At 44.6% G+C, this 18,399-nt stretch overlaps 1 protein-coding gene across 6 annotated transcripts in view; it reads left to right on the top strand.

The window, feature by feature from the left end:
- The window catches only part of THRAP3 (thyroid hormone receptor associated protein 3), a 171,361-nt gene extending 162,258 nt beyond the window's left edge, over positions 1-9,103 (top strand). For 4 of the 6 annotated variants that reach the window (XM_063954400.1, XM_063954399.1, XM_063954401.1 and 1 more), the window contains 2 exons: positions 7,673-7,816; positions 8,356-9,103. In XM_063954400.1, the coding sequence (XP_063810470.1) occupies positions 7,673-7,816; positions 8,356-8,571 (360 nt within the window). In that variant the 3' untranslated portion in view covers positions 8,572-9,103. Of the gene's footprint in view, positions 1-7,672; positions 7,817-8,250 lie in introns of all 6 variants that reach the window. The other 2 variants (XM_063954402.1, XM_063954404.1) reach the window with 2 other exon arrangements.
- Positions 9,104-18,399: the final 9,296 nt, after the last annotated feature.

The following is an 18,399-nucleotide window of genomic DNA, read 5'->3' as shown; positions in this document are numbered from 1 at the left end:
CCTCCTACAACAGGGAAAGGGGTATTATTCCACACTATTTGTGGTACCGAAGCCGGACGGTTCGGTAAGACCTATTCTAAACCTGAAATCCTTGAACCTGTACATACAGAAATTCAAGTTCAAGATGGAGTCACTCAGAGCAGTGATAGCGAATCTGGAAGAAGGGGACTTCATGGTGTCCCTGGACATAAAAGATGCTTATCTGCATGTCCCAATTTACCCCTCACACCAAGGGTATCTCAGGTTCGTGATACAAGACTGTCATTATCAGTTTCAAACGCTGCCGTTTGGTTTGTCCACGGCCCCTCGGGTCTTTACCAAGGTAATGACCGAAATGATGGTTCTTCTACGAAGAAAAGGCGTATTAATTATCCCTTACTTGGACGATCTCCTGATAAGGGCAAAGTCCAGAGAACAGCTGGAAGTCGGTGTAGCACTAACCCAGGTAGTGCTTCAGCAACACGGGTGGATTCTGAATCTTCCAAAATCTCAATTGACCCCGACAACTCGTCTGCTGTTCCTGGGAATGATTCTGGACACGGTTCAGAAAAAGGTGTTTCTCCCGGAGGAGAAAGCAAGGGAGTTATCCGAACTTGTCAGGAACCTCCTAAAACCAGGAACTGTGTCTGTACATCAATGCACAAGAGTCCTGGGAAAGATGGTGGCTTCTTACGAAGCGATTCCATTCGGCAGATTCCATGCACGGACATTTCAGTGGGATCTGCTGGACAAATGGTCCGGATCGCATCTGCACATGCATCAGCGGATAACACTGTCACCAAGAACAAGGTTGTCTCTCCTGTGGTGGTTGCAGAGTGCCCATCTGTTAGAGGGCCGCAGATTCGGCATACAGGACTGGGTCCTGGTGACTACGGATGCCAGCCTACGAGGCTGGGGAGCAGTCACACAGGGAAGAAACTTCCAGGGCGTGTGGTCAAACCTGGAGACGTCCCTTCACATAAATATACTGGAGCTAAGAGCGATCTACAATGCTCTAAGCCTGGCAAAATCGCTGCTTCAGGGTCAGCCGGTGTTGATCCAGTCGGACAACATCACGGCAGTCGCCCACGTAAACCGACAAGGCGGCACGAGAAGCAGAAGAGCAATGACAGAAGCTGCAAGGATTCTGCGCTGGGCGGAGAATCATGTCATAGCACTGTCAGCAGTGTTCATCCCGGGAGTGGACAACTGGGAAGCAGACTTCCTCAGCAGACACGACCTTCACCCGGGAGAGTGGGGACTTCATCCAGAAGTCTTCCACATGATTGTGAACCGTTGGGAAAGACCAAAGGTGGACATGATGGCGTCTCGCCTCAACAAAAAATTGGACAGATATTGCGCCAGGTCAAGAGACCCTCAGGCAATAGCTGTGGACGCTCTGGTAACACCGTGGGTGTACCAGTCAGTGTATGTGTTCCCTCCTCTGCCTCTCATACCAAAGGTACTGAGAATTATACGGAAAAGAGGAGTAAGAACAATACTGGTGGCTCCGGACTGGCCAAGAAGAACTTGGTATCCGGAACTTCAAGAGATGCTCACGGAGGATCCATGGCCTCTACCTCTAAGAAGGGATCTGCTTCAGCAGGGACCTTGTATGTTCCAAGACTTACCGCGTCTGCGTTTGACGGCATGGCGTTGAACGCCGGATTCTAAAAGAAAAGGGCATTCCAGAGGAAGTTATTCCTACCTTGATTAAGGCTAGAAAGGAAGTGACTGTACAACATTATCACCGCATTTGGCGAAAATATGTTGCGTGGTGTGAGGCCAAGAAGGCTCCAACGGAAGAATTTCAATTGGGTCGATTCTTACATTTCCTGCAAGCAGGATTGTCTATGGGCCTAAAATTGGGGTCCATTAAAGTTCAAATTTCGGCCTTATCAATCTTCTTCCAGAAGGAATTGGCATCAGTGCCTGAAGTACAAACTTTTGTCAAAGGTGTACTACATATACAACCCCCAATAGTGCCTCCAGTGGCACCGTGGGATTTGAACGTAGTTTTGAATTTTCTCAAATCTCATTGGTTTGAGCCTCTAAAATCGGTAGATTTAAAATACCTTACATGGAAGGTAACCATGCTATTGGCCCTGGCTTCAGCCAGGAGAGTTTCAGAGTTGGCGGCTTTATCATACAAAAGCCCATATCTGATTTTCCATTCGGACAGGGCAGAACTGCGGACACGTCCTCATTTTCTCCCTAAGGTGGTTTCGGCTTTTCACTTGAACCAGCCTATTGTGGTGCCTGCGGCTACTAGCGACTTGGAGGACTCCAAGTTACTGGACGTTGTCAGAGCATTAAAAATATATATTTCAAGGACAGCTGGAGTCAGAAAATCTGACTCGTTGTTTATATTGTATGCACCCAACAAGATGGGTGCTCCTGCGTCTAAACAGACGATTGCACGTTGGATCTGTAGCACAATCCAACTTGCACATTCTGTGGCAGGCCTGCCACAGCCTAAATCTGTAAAGGCCCACTCCACAAGGAAAGTGGGCTCATCTTGGGCGGCTGCCCGAGGGGTCTCGGCATTACAACTTTGCCGAGCAGCTACGTGGTCAGGGGAGAACACGTTTGTAAAATTTTACAAATTTGATACTCTGGCTAAGGAGGACCTGGAGTTCTCTCATTCGGTGCTGCAGAGTCATCCGCACTCTCCCGCCCGTTTGGGAGCTTTGGTATAATCCCCATGGTCCTGACGGAGTCCCAGCATCCACTAGGACGTTCGAGAAAATAAGAATTTACTTACCGATAATTCTATTTCTCATAGTCCGTAGTGGATGCTGGGCGCCCATCCCAAGTGCGGATTGTCTGCAATACTTGTACATAGTTATTGTTACAAAGATCGGGTTATTACTATTGTTGTGAGCCATCTTTTCAGAGGCTACTTCGTTTTTTGTTATCATACTGTTAACTGGGTTCAGATCACAAGTTGTACGGTGTGATTGGTGTGGCTGGTATGAGTCTTACCCGGGATTCAAGATCCTTCCTTATTGTGTACGCTCGTCCGGGCACAGTACCTAACTGAGGCTTGGAGGAGGGTCATAGGGGGAGGAGCCAGTACGCACCATGTGATCCTAAAAGCTTTATTTAGATGTGCCCTGTCTCCTGCGGAGCCCGCTATTCCCCATGGTCCTGACGGAGGCCCAGCATCCACTACGGACTATGAGAAATAGAATTATCGGTAAGTAAATTCTTATTTTTTTTTCCCCATAGCAGGGCTGCACAAGCGAACGCAGCCTTACTATGGGAAAAAACCCACCCCCATAGGCGGAGTATAGTTGATTGCACGGGCTGCAAAAAGCAGCTACGTGCGATCAACTCTGAATGAACCCCTATATATTTCAATTCATTCATTGCTAAGGACGAGTCTATTTTGCTTAACACTTTTCAGATGTGTGTAGGAAGAGTTCCACTTGTCTTCATCTCTGTAGATGTTAAACCATATGTTACAGGTTTCCAGATATTAACAGACCATTTCTGTTAATATCACTCCTCTTTAGAGGAGATTAAACCTCTTAATTGGGAAATCCATGTCTTGTGATACAGCCTTATCTAAAATGTTTCTGAAGTAGTACTACTTTAATCACTGAGTATTACTTGAAAAATATGCCATGCTTTTACTACTGGTGCCATTTTACATTTTTGGCTCAAGCTCTACTGACAGCATAATAAATTCACCCTTTTGTCTGGTTTCTTTTATTGCAAACCACTTATTGTATGTGTTAACCTGTATGATAATGCCAATACCAGTATGTGGCTGTACGGGGATCTAAAAACACCAGGGCATCCTCCACAGTAAAAAAAAAATAATAATAATAATAATCCAGAGCACTATATTTAAATGCTACTCAATATAAACATTTTTCCTCCCATAACTAAAAACAAATTACTGTTTTGTCACTTTCAGGACTGGGTGTGAATACCCATATTTTTTTTTATAATTGGTATTAAAGGAGATCTGTGTGTAGAAGCATGTGACCAACATGAATAGGCAAAGATGGATGATTATAGAAATCATCTATTCCCCATCTATGACCATTCTATTAAGAGAGGATCTTAAAATAAAAGCTTCTTTCATGCGAACTGGAAAATTGTGATTCACCCTGCCTTTTCCAGGCATCATATGTCGTCCTACATGTCACAGCACCCAGACCTCTGGACTTATAAAGAATGCACAGATAACGTGCTTGAGAGATATTGCAGATCTGCTGTTCTGTCCAGGGGCAACTGAAAGTTTAGTGTCTGAAGGTGGTTGTTGGGCTGAGCGGCAGATATCCTGATCTGTCATGCACCCACGCTTTTACAGTTTCAGAGCAGCTGGAGTTTTTGCTTTGCAGAAGAAGAGAAACTTCTTAATTCTCCGTACACCTGTGCCGTCCCCAGTGGTGCATTCCTTATTCACTGATGCAGGAGGAAACTTATCACTGCACATCTCCTCTTGAGTAAGTTTGTGGTGGAAGGAAATTGGACTGCAGGTTAGTTAAGGAGCCAGGCACACAACATACCTTCTGCCCAATGGACAACTGAAGTGGTGGATTAGTGGAGACAAACTATTTTACACACATGCCTGAGTGCAGTCACGTTTAGATTGTGGAAATGTGTGGGTGACCGTGTTCTGTGCATCGTGCCCCATACATATGATGCACACTTTAAGATCCATTCCATCCCATACACATATGCATGTTATGCATTTTGATCCTTGCTTAGTCATACATGTGCCTTGATCCTTGCACACCAACACTTAACTGACACATTTTTCCAACAAATCTCAAATTGTTGGATAAGGTTTAAATAAATTTTAAAAAATAATTCAACACATTTATCGATTTGATTTGGAGCAGTATAACATACATTAAAGTATTTAGAGCTTATAAAACGTAACACATGTTCGTCTTTTCTTTTTTTCTTCACTGACCTATGATCACACTATGGGCTGTATGATCACTGATTGCACAGTAGAACATACTAAATCTTTTTTTTTTTTTTTTTTTTTGCCACCATTCTCTTACTTGTTACTGTGTAACAAAATGTCTCTCTCTATTTCTATATATATATATATATATATATATATATATATATATACATTACATATACACTTTTCTCAAAAGACTTGCGACTATGCTGTCCTGTGATATGACCTCAGCAGGGAGGGAGAGGAGTGTGTTCCTATTAGAATTGCTGTTGTGAACCTGAGAAGGGGGAGTGGCTGGGGGATGGAGCAGTGACATTTGTGGCCTTGCTGGCTGCAGTAAGCAATACGTGGGCAATGTTATGGCCATCGGTGCCTGATTGGGTAGAGGCACATTGACTTGAAGTGGGAGGAGCAAAACCTGCAGGAGACTCGCTAAGATTGCTTGCTGCCGGATGATGAGCTTCCAGCAGCCATGGGTGATCTACGATCACTACAGCCAGCCCATGAAGAGGTGACATAAGTGAATGGAGAAGGAGCAGTTTCTAGGAGACCCAGTGACATTGGCAGCTGCCAGATAATTCACTTCCAGCAGCCGCTACTGGGCGTTTCTTGCTTGTTGTTTCTGATGTGCCAGGCAAGTGGTTAATCTCTGCATCCATATAAACACGCGCATCAATACAGCAAGCTAATGGTGCCTGTACACTTGTGCGATGCCCCGTGACATCGCACCAGCAGTTCAGGTGCGACAAAATCTCACAGATGCTGTCGAAATCGAAGGGTTGTATGCCATATCGCACAAGTGTATGGGCTACATAATTTCCTGGCATCCAATCACAACATGCCTTCCCCAATCTATGCTAACCCACACACAGGCTATTTATAGAGAACGTAGAGAAGACTGAAATGCAAATGTCCAAAAGAGTGAACTAACATAGGGGGGCATTTAAACTTTGATAAACTAGAAGGCGCAGTAGTTTGGCAAAGGGTTGTAATGTAATTGTGGCACGTTTACATGCAAAAAATACACTTAAATGCGCTGTACTCTCCGTGCTTTTTGGTTACTTTTTTTTTGGACCTGCATCTACATCAGTGCCTCAAAGCCCAGTTTCCTGATGCCCTACCAAACATACTTGTGTGCCTGAGTTATAATTTATAACTGAAACAACACAAGCGTTAAAAGTTAATCTCTACTTCTTGAACAGTAGACCAAGGTGTTGGTTATTCTGTCCAGCATGCAACAAAGTAGTCCAGTGGTGTGACTAACTTCTGATAATTTGGATTGAGAGGAGTGTCTGCTGAACAGCCCCACTTATGTTAGAGACCTACCCAACTATGGGCCTAATTCAGACCTGATCGCAGCAGCAAAATCTTTCTCTAATGGGCAAAACCATATGCAGTACAGGTGGGGCAGATACAACGTGCAGAGTGTTAGATAGTTTCTATGCAGAGTAAATACTGGCTGCTTTATTTTTGCACTGCAAGTTAGATTTCAGTTTGAACACACCACACCCAAATCTAACTCTCTGCACATGTTATATCTAGCCCCCCCCCCCCCCCCCCCCCCCTGCAGTACACATGGTTTTGCCCATTAGAGAAACATTATGCTGCTGTGATCAGGTCTGAATTAGGCCTTATATATTAAATGCTGCTATGAACTTACTCCTGCTACTAGGTTTGCTTGCTAAATTTAAATCTGGCTGTAGTCCCATATTGCAACGAGTTTAAGTGGGCAACGTTTTTAACCTGGCCAGGAAGATCTTGCCCTTGTGGTTGTTGACCAGGTTTTAAGGATATCCATGCTTGAGCACAAGTAACTTAGGGGCAGATTTATTAAACCTGGTGAAGTGATAAAGGACCAGTCAATCAGATCCTAACTTCCATGTCACAAACTGGGTTTGAAAAATGACAGGAGCCGACTGGCTGGTACTTTATCACCTTCATTTTATCACTTCACCGAGCTTAATAAATCTGCCCCTAAATTAGTAACCCTGTCAATCTGATTTAACTGTCGGGACTCAAGCATGGATAATCCTTAAAATCTGGACTGTAATGGTGGAGTTTGGCAAACTGTTCTACACAAAAGATAATCTAAATTCACAGTGTCTGCTCACTGATGAATTTAGTGTGATAGACTAGCCTAAGATTACTCTCATGTTGATAATAGGTAGTCTCTTATAATGGAACTAAAGCCGGTTAGACATCAGAACAACTGGAAATCAGGCCGATGTCTTGACGATTTCCCTTCGCTTTGGACCGTGCCAGATTGCCAGTACACACCAGGAAGATTTAATGAACAACATCATTGTTCTGTCTTTAATATGCATGGCACCCCATGCGGTATTGTCTGGTTAGCCATTCAGCACAGCTGACCCGGAAGTTGTTGCATGCGACCCGTGGGAGCGCACAATTGAGCATGCACATCAGACAATATGCAACATTTTGTGTGCCAATATCGGCCTGACCTAGTCTAAAACAAAATATTTCTCTACTCCTATGCATGTCTTGGTGTTTTACCCTTCAGTACAACAGCCAGGCTGCCTGCACATATGAAAGGCCTTGATTGTTTGGAAGCCTCTAGTAACTGCAGAAGAATAGTTTTGTTAACATTTTGTTTTCTAAAGCACCATAAATTAAAATTAAACCTGTATTCTGCTGTACTTTGTTAATGTACAATCCTGTTAAGCGTTTTTTTAATACAAAAATGCTATATATAATGTAGTTCTCTTTCCATTTGAAAATAGTATTTATTATATATCTTGGCAGCAGTTCCGTGCAAGAGGTACAAGACCATGGAGCAGAGGTGCATTTCCCGCCAATAACAACAACAACAACAATGAGTTACAGAAACGTAACAGAGATGAGGAATGGGACCCAGAGTACACCCCGAAAAGCAAAAAGTATTACCTGGTATGTATATCTTCCTTACCGTCTTGCTGCTTCTCTACCTACAGTAGTTTACTGTCTGCACATATCCATATTTGCTTGTGACTTACTGCAGGGAGCATTGTCCCTTTTTGTGTCTCTGCAGCAACTTGTACATGGGTTTCTGAACTTAGGAGTGCCCTGAGGAGAACGTTAACAGCACTAATAAAATTTGCATAGAATTATGTAGTTTTCCTATCTATAACCAATTGTAATCTGATCCTTGGTATCCACTTTATATAGTTACATAATTTGTGCAGAATTTCTGTCTCTACTTAGTTTTGCAGAATGTAAAGCATTACATATGTGGTGTGAGGAGTGGCAAGTGACAGGATAGTGCTAGAGAATGTGGTTTGTTTGGGGTGGGGTCGGGGGTCATGATAAGTGTTTGCGTTTTATAGCAGCGTGTTCATTTTCAGGTGCGGTGGTAAACAAAAGGCCAGTGCATTTTTTGGAGGCGTCCATTGATTACAGTGACTGTCAGTATCCCGTTCCCGTCCTGATCCATTCTCATCTCTCTGCAGCACGACGACCGGGAAGGGGAAAACGAGGAGAAATGGGTGAATCGCGGGAGAGGCCGCGCCAGTTTTGCACGTGGAAGGGGCAGGTTCTTGTTTCGAAAGCCAGGCACCAGCCCTAAGTGGGCCCACGACAAGTTCAGCGGGGAGGAGGGAGAAATAGAGGAAGACGAGAGTGGAGCGGAAAATAAGGATGAGAAAGGCAGCTTGCCAATGGATTAGCCTTATTTAAGCTTCATGCACTGTGGGGAAGACACTTTCCTTATACCCTAAGATCCTGAACTGCAGACATTTTTGCAAGTAAAACAATCCTCTGTATTAAAAAAACAAAACAAAAAAATCTTTGATTTTATATTTTAACTTGTGCATTTATTGATGTCCATTATAATTTTTTTTTTTTTTATATATATTATAATAGCGGGGACACTGTAGTCTTGGATATTGACATACTGCTGCCATCCACTTCACCATGTATTTTGATTCCACCAGCAAAAAAAGAACTTAAGCTGACTTTCTGTGTAATTTCAATATGCCATCACTAAAGTAATGCGTTGATTGTTTATCAGTTTTCGATCTCTGTAAAGGTTTTTATTATTTTTCTTTCAGACTTTTCCTTATATTTTTCTGTACCTGTTTTAAGCCTTCTTAGTAATGCCAGTTACTAAAGTTATGGTATTCTTTTTAGATAAATATTTTCAAGCTTTTTCCTTAGGTGGGGAAAATGTTGAAATAAACGTTAAATGGGTACAAACCATGGTCTGTTTTGTGGTGATTTCAAGCTCTTTTGAACCAGACATAATTTTCATTAACATGAACAACTGTACATACTGCCTCAAATATTATTTCTTTTTCATCCACTAGGGGTCACTGGAGTACTCTTGGGGATATGGACGGGCGCAGCCGAACAAAGGCACTGAATATTTAAATTTAGGACTCCCCCCCCCCCCCCCCCCCCCCCCCCTCCATATCCCCGAGTACCTCAGTGTACGACCTCAGTGTTTTTTCGGTGCTCACAGCACTAACATCGGCTTGTGGGAAGTTCCCACATTTGAGGAAGATTTTATTAAATTTTTCATTTTTACTTTTTATTTTTACTTTTTACACTTCCCTTCCCAGTTTCTAGAAAAACATGGGTCCGGGATAGTGCCGCTGCAAGGCAGCGCAATGGCGTGTCGGTCCTCACAAAGAGCACCCTCACAGCCACACGCAGTTCACTACCTGCTGTAGCACGGAGCTTGCAGATAGAAGCCCGTCACAGCCATGATCTGCTGCCTAAGCTGGACGGAGCTTACAGAAAGAAGCCCCGTCACAGCCAGGAAGAAGCTGGACGGAGCTTGCAGATAGAAGCCCCGTCACAGCCATGATCTGCTGCCTAAGCTGGACGGAGCTTACAGGAAGAAGCCCTGTCGCAGCCATGATCTACTCCAGAGGCTGGACGAACTTACAGAAAGAAGCCCGTCACAGCCAGGATGAAGGGATCAAGAAGCTGGACGGAGCTTACAGGAAGAAGCCCCGTCGCAGCCGTGATCAGGAGCAAGCAAGGTAGGCTGGGGAACGGGGCGGTCAGCGCAGGCTGCCGCCCCGCTATGTTGGGGTTAATATGCTGCCTCGCGCTCATACTGACACAGCTCCGTCCGGCCGCACAGCAGGGGGAGCTCATACGCGCCCAGCCGCTACAAGGGAGCTCATAACCGCCAAGCCCAGCGCTACGTCTAACAGAGACGCTCCGTTCGGCCGCCCAGCTCCGTCCGGCCGCACAGCAAGGAGGGAAGCCATACTCAGACTCAGTATGACCGCCGCTCCGTCCGGCCGCCCAGCACCACAAGTGCCAGTGCAGGCTTCCCGCACGGCCGCCCAGCTATGTCTGGCCGCCCAGCGCCATACGGCCGCAGACGCTCCCACAGTCTCAGTACAGAGACGGTGACAGGCCAGTGCAGGCTTCCCGCAGACATAAGAGGCACGGTGGAAGCTGGCGGATTAAATATATGAACAGCAGTGATATATATATATATATATATATATATATATATATATATCACAGGTATTTATAAGGTATTGTTAACTGTCCTGGCAGTAATAGGCTAGTGAATCTATATTACTGTCTGTGATTTTCCCAGTATAATAGGCTATTGAGCCTATATTATCAATGACGTTGCCTATGGTGGTGGCTGTCTGCATAGCGAGTAAGGCTCTAGCGCAGACTAAAAAATAATTTTAAAAATCCTATAAGCATGGGCAATTCAAATTAAAAGAGCGGTAACACCGCCTGCTCTAACAAAAGACAGTCTTTTCAAAGGGCCAATTTCCCTTTGGGTACCAGGGTGTTTATTTAACTGGTCTTATAATTTAATGCACGATTCTATGTCAGATCTCACACCGATAACTACGAGTGAGAAGGGTACATTACACCAGCACTCAGTGCGGGGTTTTTGACAACATACATTGCTAAATCCCAGTGAGTCAATGTCTCCATTTTTACAGAGACTTAGTAGACTTTGACCACTATTTAATCGTTTTCAAAATGATGCGATCCGCCATTGGTAAAGGCGTCTGTGTCAAACATTATAAAGACCCAAGATACATTTGGGTCACTAGACTCTATGTATGGAAACAATGAGATCACTGTTAAAAGAAGCTGCAGAGTATATCTGTAAAGCTTCTACTAACGCTGGTTACTTCGATTCTCACTTTTCATCGTCGCTAGTTCAGCACGACAAGGCCAGAGCTTGTTTGGTCCTAAATTTGATATTCAGCCATTACCGCATCCAGTATCAAAACTTGTGCCGGCGTTTAATCCCTTTAGACTTCAGTTTTTTCAAGGCAGTTGTACAAAACAGTCACGCCTTGTAACGACAGGACGCTACAGTCAGCAAGCCAGTGGTTTGATGACCTCTTTTCCAATTGTGGAAGCGCGTCCTTACATGTTATATTTGCGGGGTTTCCAGACTTCAACTCATGGATGTCTCAGCTATTTACAGATTAAAGGACAAGACTGCCTCTGTCGAACGGTTTGGCAGGTTGCCATTTAGTCTCTGCTGGTTTTCAGCTGTCTTTATAATCCAGGCAGTAGTACACCAACAGAGTCAGGGTTACTTATTCCCCTCTGTTTGAGCAAAACCAGACAGCTCCGTCGCAAGTCACTTACTGCAGTTGGAAAATGGATTTTCTGCGGTTAGTATTTGCTTATTGGAGCCACAAAATTGCATAATTGCATTTGATCTTCACATTGCGTATTACCCATTCCGGTTTGTTCATCACAGGTTCTAGCGTTTGCAAATCGCCACAACCATTAACCATTTCAGGTCTACCGTTTCTTATCGCCTCGGGTATTTACCAAAGTGATGTTGGTGATGATAGCTCATCTCACATAAGAACTCTGTCTCAACAGAGTTTCTCTATCTTAGACGATCTGCTCATAAGAACTCTGTCTCAACAAAGTTCCTCTAACTTGCGCTACTAATGTATACTGCGGTGGAAGATCAAGTTCAATCGCATCTAATTCCGTCTAAACGACAATTCCTAGGTAAGATTATAAATACGGTAAATCAAAGACATTTACCTACTACACCAGCAATAACAAATGTACATCTAGTAATTAGTGCAAATCACGCACACTAGCGGTACATTGGTGTATTCACCTGTTAAGAATAATGATGTGTTTCAAAGCGATTTAGTTCGCTGCCCTTCACTCGCGTTTCCCACAGAGGGGCGAGGGTGTATATACTCTGGACGAGAGTCGCAGAGGTTCAGGAGTTGTAGTTAAAAAAAAAAAAAAAAGATCAGCGACAGAGGTTCTAAAACGGATCACGACAGATTGCTGTCGATAAATGTCCTGAAACTCCGTGCATTTTACAATGCACTACATGCTTCGCTTTCAGTCTGACCAGGGGCAGTCAGACAACGCAACGGCAGTTGCATACACAACAGAAGCCGCATGGCAATGCGGCAGGTAGCTCGAATCCTCAATTGCTCAGAACACCATTATGTGAGGGTTCATTCCGTGAGTGGACATCTGTTAGACAGATCTCACCCGTCAGGATTTAGATCCTGGAAACTGGACATTAAATCCAGAGGTGTTTCATATGTGAGTCCACAGAAGGGGGTTACCCTCAGGTATACATGATGGCATCTCGCCACAATTACAAAAGCTCACTATGTGTACAAAACAACAAATCACAAGGGCAGTGGCGGTGGAGTCTCTCACATTCGTGTGGTCATTCAGCATCGTGTATCTGGTTCCACCATTTTCCGCTGCTCTCTCCGTTGCCAAAAGGGATCATAAGACAGTTCGTCACAGTCATACTAGTGATATCTCATGGGTTTCGGAGAGCTTGCTTCTCGAATCTCCAAGGAATACTTGCACACGATCTTGGCCGCTCATAATACGTCCAACCTGTTACAACAGGGAACGTTCTTTTACTCATAGTTACCTATGTACCTATTACCTATGTACCGCAGCTGCGGTTGACGGGGTGAGGGTTCAAACCGCCCTCTTAAGAAATAGGGCATTACAGTATCGGTTATACCAACCATGTTACGAGCTACGAGCTAGTAAGCCGCTTAAGGCAGCTCATTATTACAAAATTTCGTGTGCTTACATAGGTGGTAAAGCTCGGAAGTTTCCGACATCATCCTTCAAGTTACCCGTATTCTGTTAAACAGGGTGGAATGGAAAACTGCGTTTATCTGCACTGAAGGTGCAGGTATCTGTGTGGTAAACTTATTTTCAAAGACGTTTGATTCAATTGCGTCTGTACACACCTTTCTACATGGTGTCATCAAAGTGCAGCCTACATTTATCCCACCTACAGCGCCAGGTGACTTGAGGTTGGGTTCAGATTTCTTACAGTTTTCAGATTTTGAACCCTTACAACAAATGGGGATTACGTTTCGCACTTTGGAAAACATTTTTCTTCTAGCCTTGGCTTCGGCAAGGGTTTTGTTTTCATATTTGGGTGCCTTGTATTCCAAGCCACCGTATTTGAGTTTTCTCATGACAAAGCAGATCTTCGGACGAATTCCGCTTTCGTATTCTTCACATCAATATACCAATAGTGGTTCCTGTGTGGACAGCACATTCTAGAATTCTGAATGTGGTACACGCATTACGCGTTTATATATGTCCCGAACGTCTACAGTACGTGATACGGATACGTTGTTTGTTTTCTATGATGCTGCCAACTGGGGTTAGCCAGTTTCTCAGCAGCCATTATCCAGTTGGATAATAATGACTACAAGTCAGGATTACTTTAAGGCTAAGTTACAATCGCCTACGTCAGTAATAGCTCATCCCACAGGTTCTGTGGGAATGTCAGACCCAGCGGGTCGTGGAGCGGCTACGACGCGGCTACATAGCCTTCAGTGCACCACGTTTGTGCACGTTTACACGTTATGAATGGTTGCGGCATCAGCATCTAGCTTTGGCTGCCTACTGTTACAAGTATCAAACAGCTCTCCCGCCCACGAGGGAAGCTTTGGTACGTCCCAAGAGTACTCCAGTGACCCCTAGTGGATGAAAAAGAAAATAGGATTTTGGTACTTACCAGGTAAATCCTTTTCTTTGAATCCATAGGGGGCACTGGACGCCCACCCAGAGCAGTTTTACCTGGGTTGTTTTAAGCTCAAAGGAGCTTAGGGTAACACGGTTTACCTGGTTGGTATTAAGCTCAGAGGAGCTTATGGTAACACATTTTCACCGATTGGTTCAAATTATAAAGTTCTATCGGTTATGGTGTCAACTGTTTAGTTGACAGTAAAGTTATGGGTCAACTTTGTTGTTGTCCGTTATGTTATAGGTATTCTCCATTGTCAACCTCTCTATATAGTTCCTGTTCGCTCAGTAAAAAACACTGAGGTCGTACACTGAGGTACTCGGGGATATGGAGGGGGGAGAGTCCTAAATTTAAATATTCAGTGCCTTTGTTCGGCTGCGCCCGTCCATATCCCCAAGAGTACTCCAGTGCCCCCTATGGATTCAAAGAAAAGGATTTACCTGGTAAGTACCAAAATCCTATTCTTACTTCCATTGCTTGATAAAGTAGTTAACTATGACAAGGAAATGATTTCAAATTTGCTACTAGGCGCTCTCATTTTGGATTCTGTAGCCTTCACAAAAAGGTCATTTACAAACTGCAAATATACACGCCCATGTAACACGCCGGATCTTTTGCGATGAGCTTTTGTGTGCGTAATTTTCATGGAAGAGCATGACTGTGCATACCATGTTTTCGCTTACATCCTCTTTGGGGCAAATTACTATCCTGCACAATGCAGGATTTGGCACTCGGACTGCTACAACTTGTTTTTTTCTGAGTGACTTACCAGGATAGGTGCATTAAAGATGCAGGCTGCCTAGATTGCCAATTGGACAACATCATTTTATATTACAGATGGCTAAGTGAATGCTCTACAATTTCCTCTTCATTATTTGAGCCATTGGTTGGACTTTTTTTGTCAATGTTTTTTTGTCCCTTAGGAGGGCTTCAAATTATGCTGTCAGGTATAGCTTGTGGGCTTCATGTCATTTTTAGGGACCTGTGACCAGATCTAACAGGTTAGCATGCATTTTTTGGATGTTGTAGTTTAAATCCCAAGGTGTATTCCCTCTACACTTATAAAATGTTAGTGTATGATGGTCTGTGCTGAGTGCACCCTCCCCTTGCAACAGCCTTGGCATACGCCCAGTATTGGTGTCCCCCGAAGAGAATGTAAGAGATAATATTTTTGTACTCGTTAAATGCTTTTTTCTAAATCCATTCTGTGGTCACTCTAGTCCAATGGTAGCCAACCAGTGGCTCTTGAGCCGCATGAGGCTCTTTCTTTATTCAAATGTGGCTCCCCAACACTCAATCACATGACCACAATAGATCCGGAAACTGCTGCACTCCAGCCAGACACACAGCAGCACTATGGGCACTGAGAATTGAGGGAGCCAGATACTAGAGGTGAGACATCCACTGGCAAACAGAGGACACAAAACGGGATGCTGCAATGGCACGAGTTGTAGGGGCTGTGGTGACACGAGGGTGGGCTGGAGTGACACAAGGGGGAGCTGGCTGGAGTGACACAGGAAGTTGCTGGCAGGGGTGACTCATGGGGTGCTGGCTAAAGTGACATAGGGGTGGTAGCAGGAGTGACACATGGAGTAACTTGCTGGAGTGACCCAGTAGGGTGCTGGGAGTAGTGACCCATGGGAGAGCTGGCTAGAGTAACACAGAAGGGTGCTAGCAGGAGTGACGCAGCAGGGTGCTGGCTGGATTGACATATAGGGGAGTTGAAGTGTATTATGTGAATCTGTTGTATTTTCAATTTCATGTGGTAGTGGCTTTTTAAATGTATTTTATACCAGGGGTGTGGTCTAGCACCCCTTTTTTGCACGTGTACCTTTGGCTTGATGACTGCTCTTTGATGTACTAGATTTATTGTCTGACTGGTTGGCCACCCTTGCTCTAGTGCAGAGGTTCTCAAACTTGGTCCTCGTGGGCCCACACAGTGCATGTTTTGCAGGTCTCCTCACAGAATCGCAAGTGAAATAATTAGCTCCACCTGTGGACCTTTTAAAATGTGTAAGTGAGTAATTAATACACCTGTGCACCTGCTGGGTTACCTGCAAAACATGCACTGTGTGGGCCCACGAGGACCGAGTTTGAGAACCTCTGCTCTAGTGGTATCCGTTCACATGGTCGACCATGTTATGGTCGACAGTCTTTAGGTCGACCACTATTGGTCGACATTGACATGGTCGACACATGAAAAGGTCGACATGAGTTTTTTAACTTTTTTTTCTTTTGGGGAACTTTTCCATACTTTACGATCCACGTGGACTACGATTGGAACGGTAATCTGTGCCGAGCGAAGCGGTAGTGGAGCGAAGGCACCATGCCCGAAGCATGGCGAGCGAAGCGGTGCACTAATTGGGGTTCCCAGTCACTTTACGCAAAAAACGACACCAAAAAAAGTTAAAAAAAAAACCTCATGTCGACCCTTTCATGTGTCGACCATGTGTCCATGTCGACCAATAGTGGTCGACCTAATGACTGTCGACCATAACATGGTCGACCATTCATACCGGAACCTGCTCTAGTCCCACTCTTCATGATTTTCTCTAGGTCTCATAAATGTTTCAGTTCTTTCCTGGGGGCTTTGTTAGCTAGAATTAATGAGCTATTGGGAGAAGTTACATTACAAATGAGTTGTAGCAGTCTGATGCCAAATCCTGCATTGCACACTCTCTAAACACCTAAGGTTCATTTTCTACAAATACATTTAGAGAATATGATTTAACTCCTAAGAACAAAAGTTCTCTTTTAACATAGGTATCTTGTTACGATTGCAGAATAATTTTGGTTTGTGACTTTCACTATGCAGCAAGTTTCAGTGAGTATTAAAAAACGCACTAACGCACATGTTTTAAGGCGAGCAGACATTGCTGTTGTCTCCTCTTCAGCAATGTCTTTATCTTGTGTAAGTGATAATCCGTTTGCCTCTACTCAGATTCCTCAATGATCTTTGAAGAAAACATTGGTGATTCAGCTATTCTCAGTAAATCTAGTTTCAGTTTCAGGTAAGAGATTTACATAGAACTATACTCCAATCCACATGGAAGCAACACTGAAGGTCCTTTAATTACTAAACACCCATATTATAAATACTGTATAAAGAAGTACTGATCAAGTTTTACAATTCTTTATTAAAACATAATTTTCTCATGCGTCCTAGAGGATGCTGGGGACGACATCAAGACCATGGGGTATAGACGGGATCCGCAGGAGACATGGGCACTCTAAAGACTTTTTATTGGGTGTGAACTGGCTCCTCCCTCTATGCCCCTCCTCCAGACCTCAGTTTTAGAAATGTGCCCAGGCAGACTGGATGCACTCTGAGGAGCTCTACTGAGTTTCTCTGAAAAGATTTATGTTAGGTTTTTAATTTTCAGGGAGATCTGGCATCAGACTCCCTACTTCGTGGGACTGAGGGGGCAGAAGCAGAACCAACTTCCTAAAAGGTTTCATGGCTCTGCTTGTGGCTGACAGGACACCATTAGCTCCTGAAGGGTACTGAACGCTAGCCGTGTCTAGATGCTCGCTCCCACAGCACGCCGTCACCCCCCTCGCAGAGCCAGAAGACAGGTGAGTATGACAAGAATGATCTTCAATCAAGTAAGTGACGACTGAGGCGCGGCTGGCGGGAGCGCAGCGTGCCATTGTTGCCCATGCACACAGGCACTGCAGGGCACGGGGGGGGGGGGGGGCGCCCTGGGCAGCAAGAAAAATACCTCAAACTGGCTAAAAGGGGGCATAAGATGCCGCTGGCACAGCCCTACCCCCGCCAGTATAAATATTATGCAGTATACTGAGTGTAAGGACGCGCCATTGCGGGGGTGGAGCTTCTTCCTCAGGCAGCCAGCACACTGCTCAGCGCCATTTTCTCTCCGGCTGCAGGCTGGTCCTCTCCTCCACTTCTGACAAGTACAGGGTGCTATTAAGGGGGGACTCAAAGCGATTGTGGTGCATTTAATAGTGTATATTACTGTTTAAAAGCGCTGTTGGGCTGTGGGCATACTGTGTTCACAGGCAATACTGGCGCTGGGATTGTGAACTGGCTGCTCCTATCCTGTGTCCCTCTGACAGATTTAACTGTGGGTCTGTCCCCAAAATAAGTCCCAGTGTGTCTGTGAGTGTGCTGTACACGTGTGAGGCAGGGAGTTCCTCCCCGGAGGAAGCCATTTTATGGACACAGTTGTAATGTGGTGGCGCTACCGGCACACCAAGAGCATGCATGGGTGAAAGAGATACGTGACAGTATGCATCTGATTAACCGAAGATTAGACAAGTCTGAAGGCTACATGCTGGAGAAAATCTGTGGAAGATGTGATTTTTCAGGATGCTGTTAATTCCTTATTCCCCTCTGGGTCACATAAGAGACCATTTGCAAATGTAAACACTGATACCGACATGGATTCTGATTCTTGTGTCGACGATAGGGAATCCAGAGAGAGAGATCATAAATTGGCAAAAAGTATACAATAAATGATTGTGGCTATAAGGGATG

The sequence above is a fragment of the Pseudophryne corroboree genome, chromosome 2 (assembly GCF_028390025.1).
Source record: "Pseudophryne corroboree isolate aPseCor3 chromosome 2, aPseCor3.hap2, whole genome shotgun sequence".
Taxonomy (NCBI): domain Eukaryota; kingdom Metazoa; phylum Chordata; class Amphibia; order Anura; family Myobatrachidae; genus Pseudophryne; species Pseudophryne corroboree.
The sequence above is the reverse complement of the archived record's forward strand: the minus strand, read 5'-3'. Positions and strand labels throughout refer to the sequence as shown.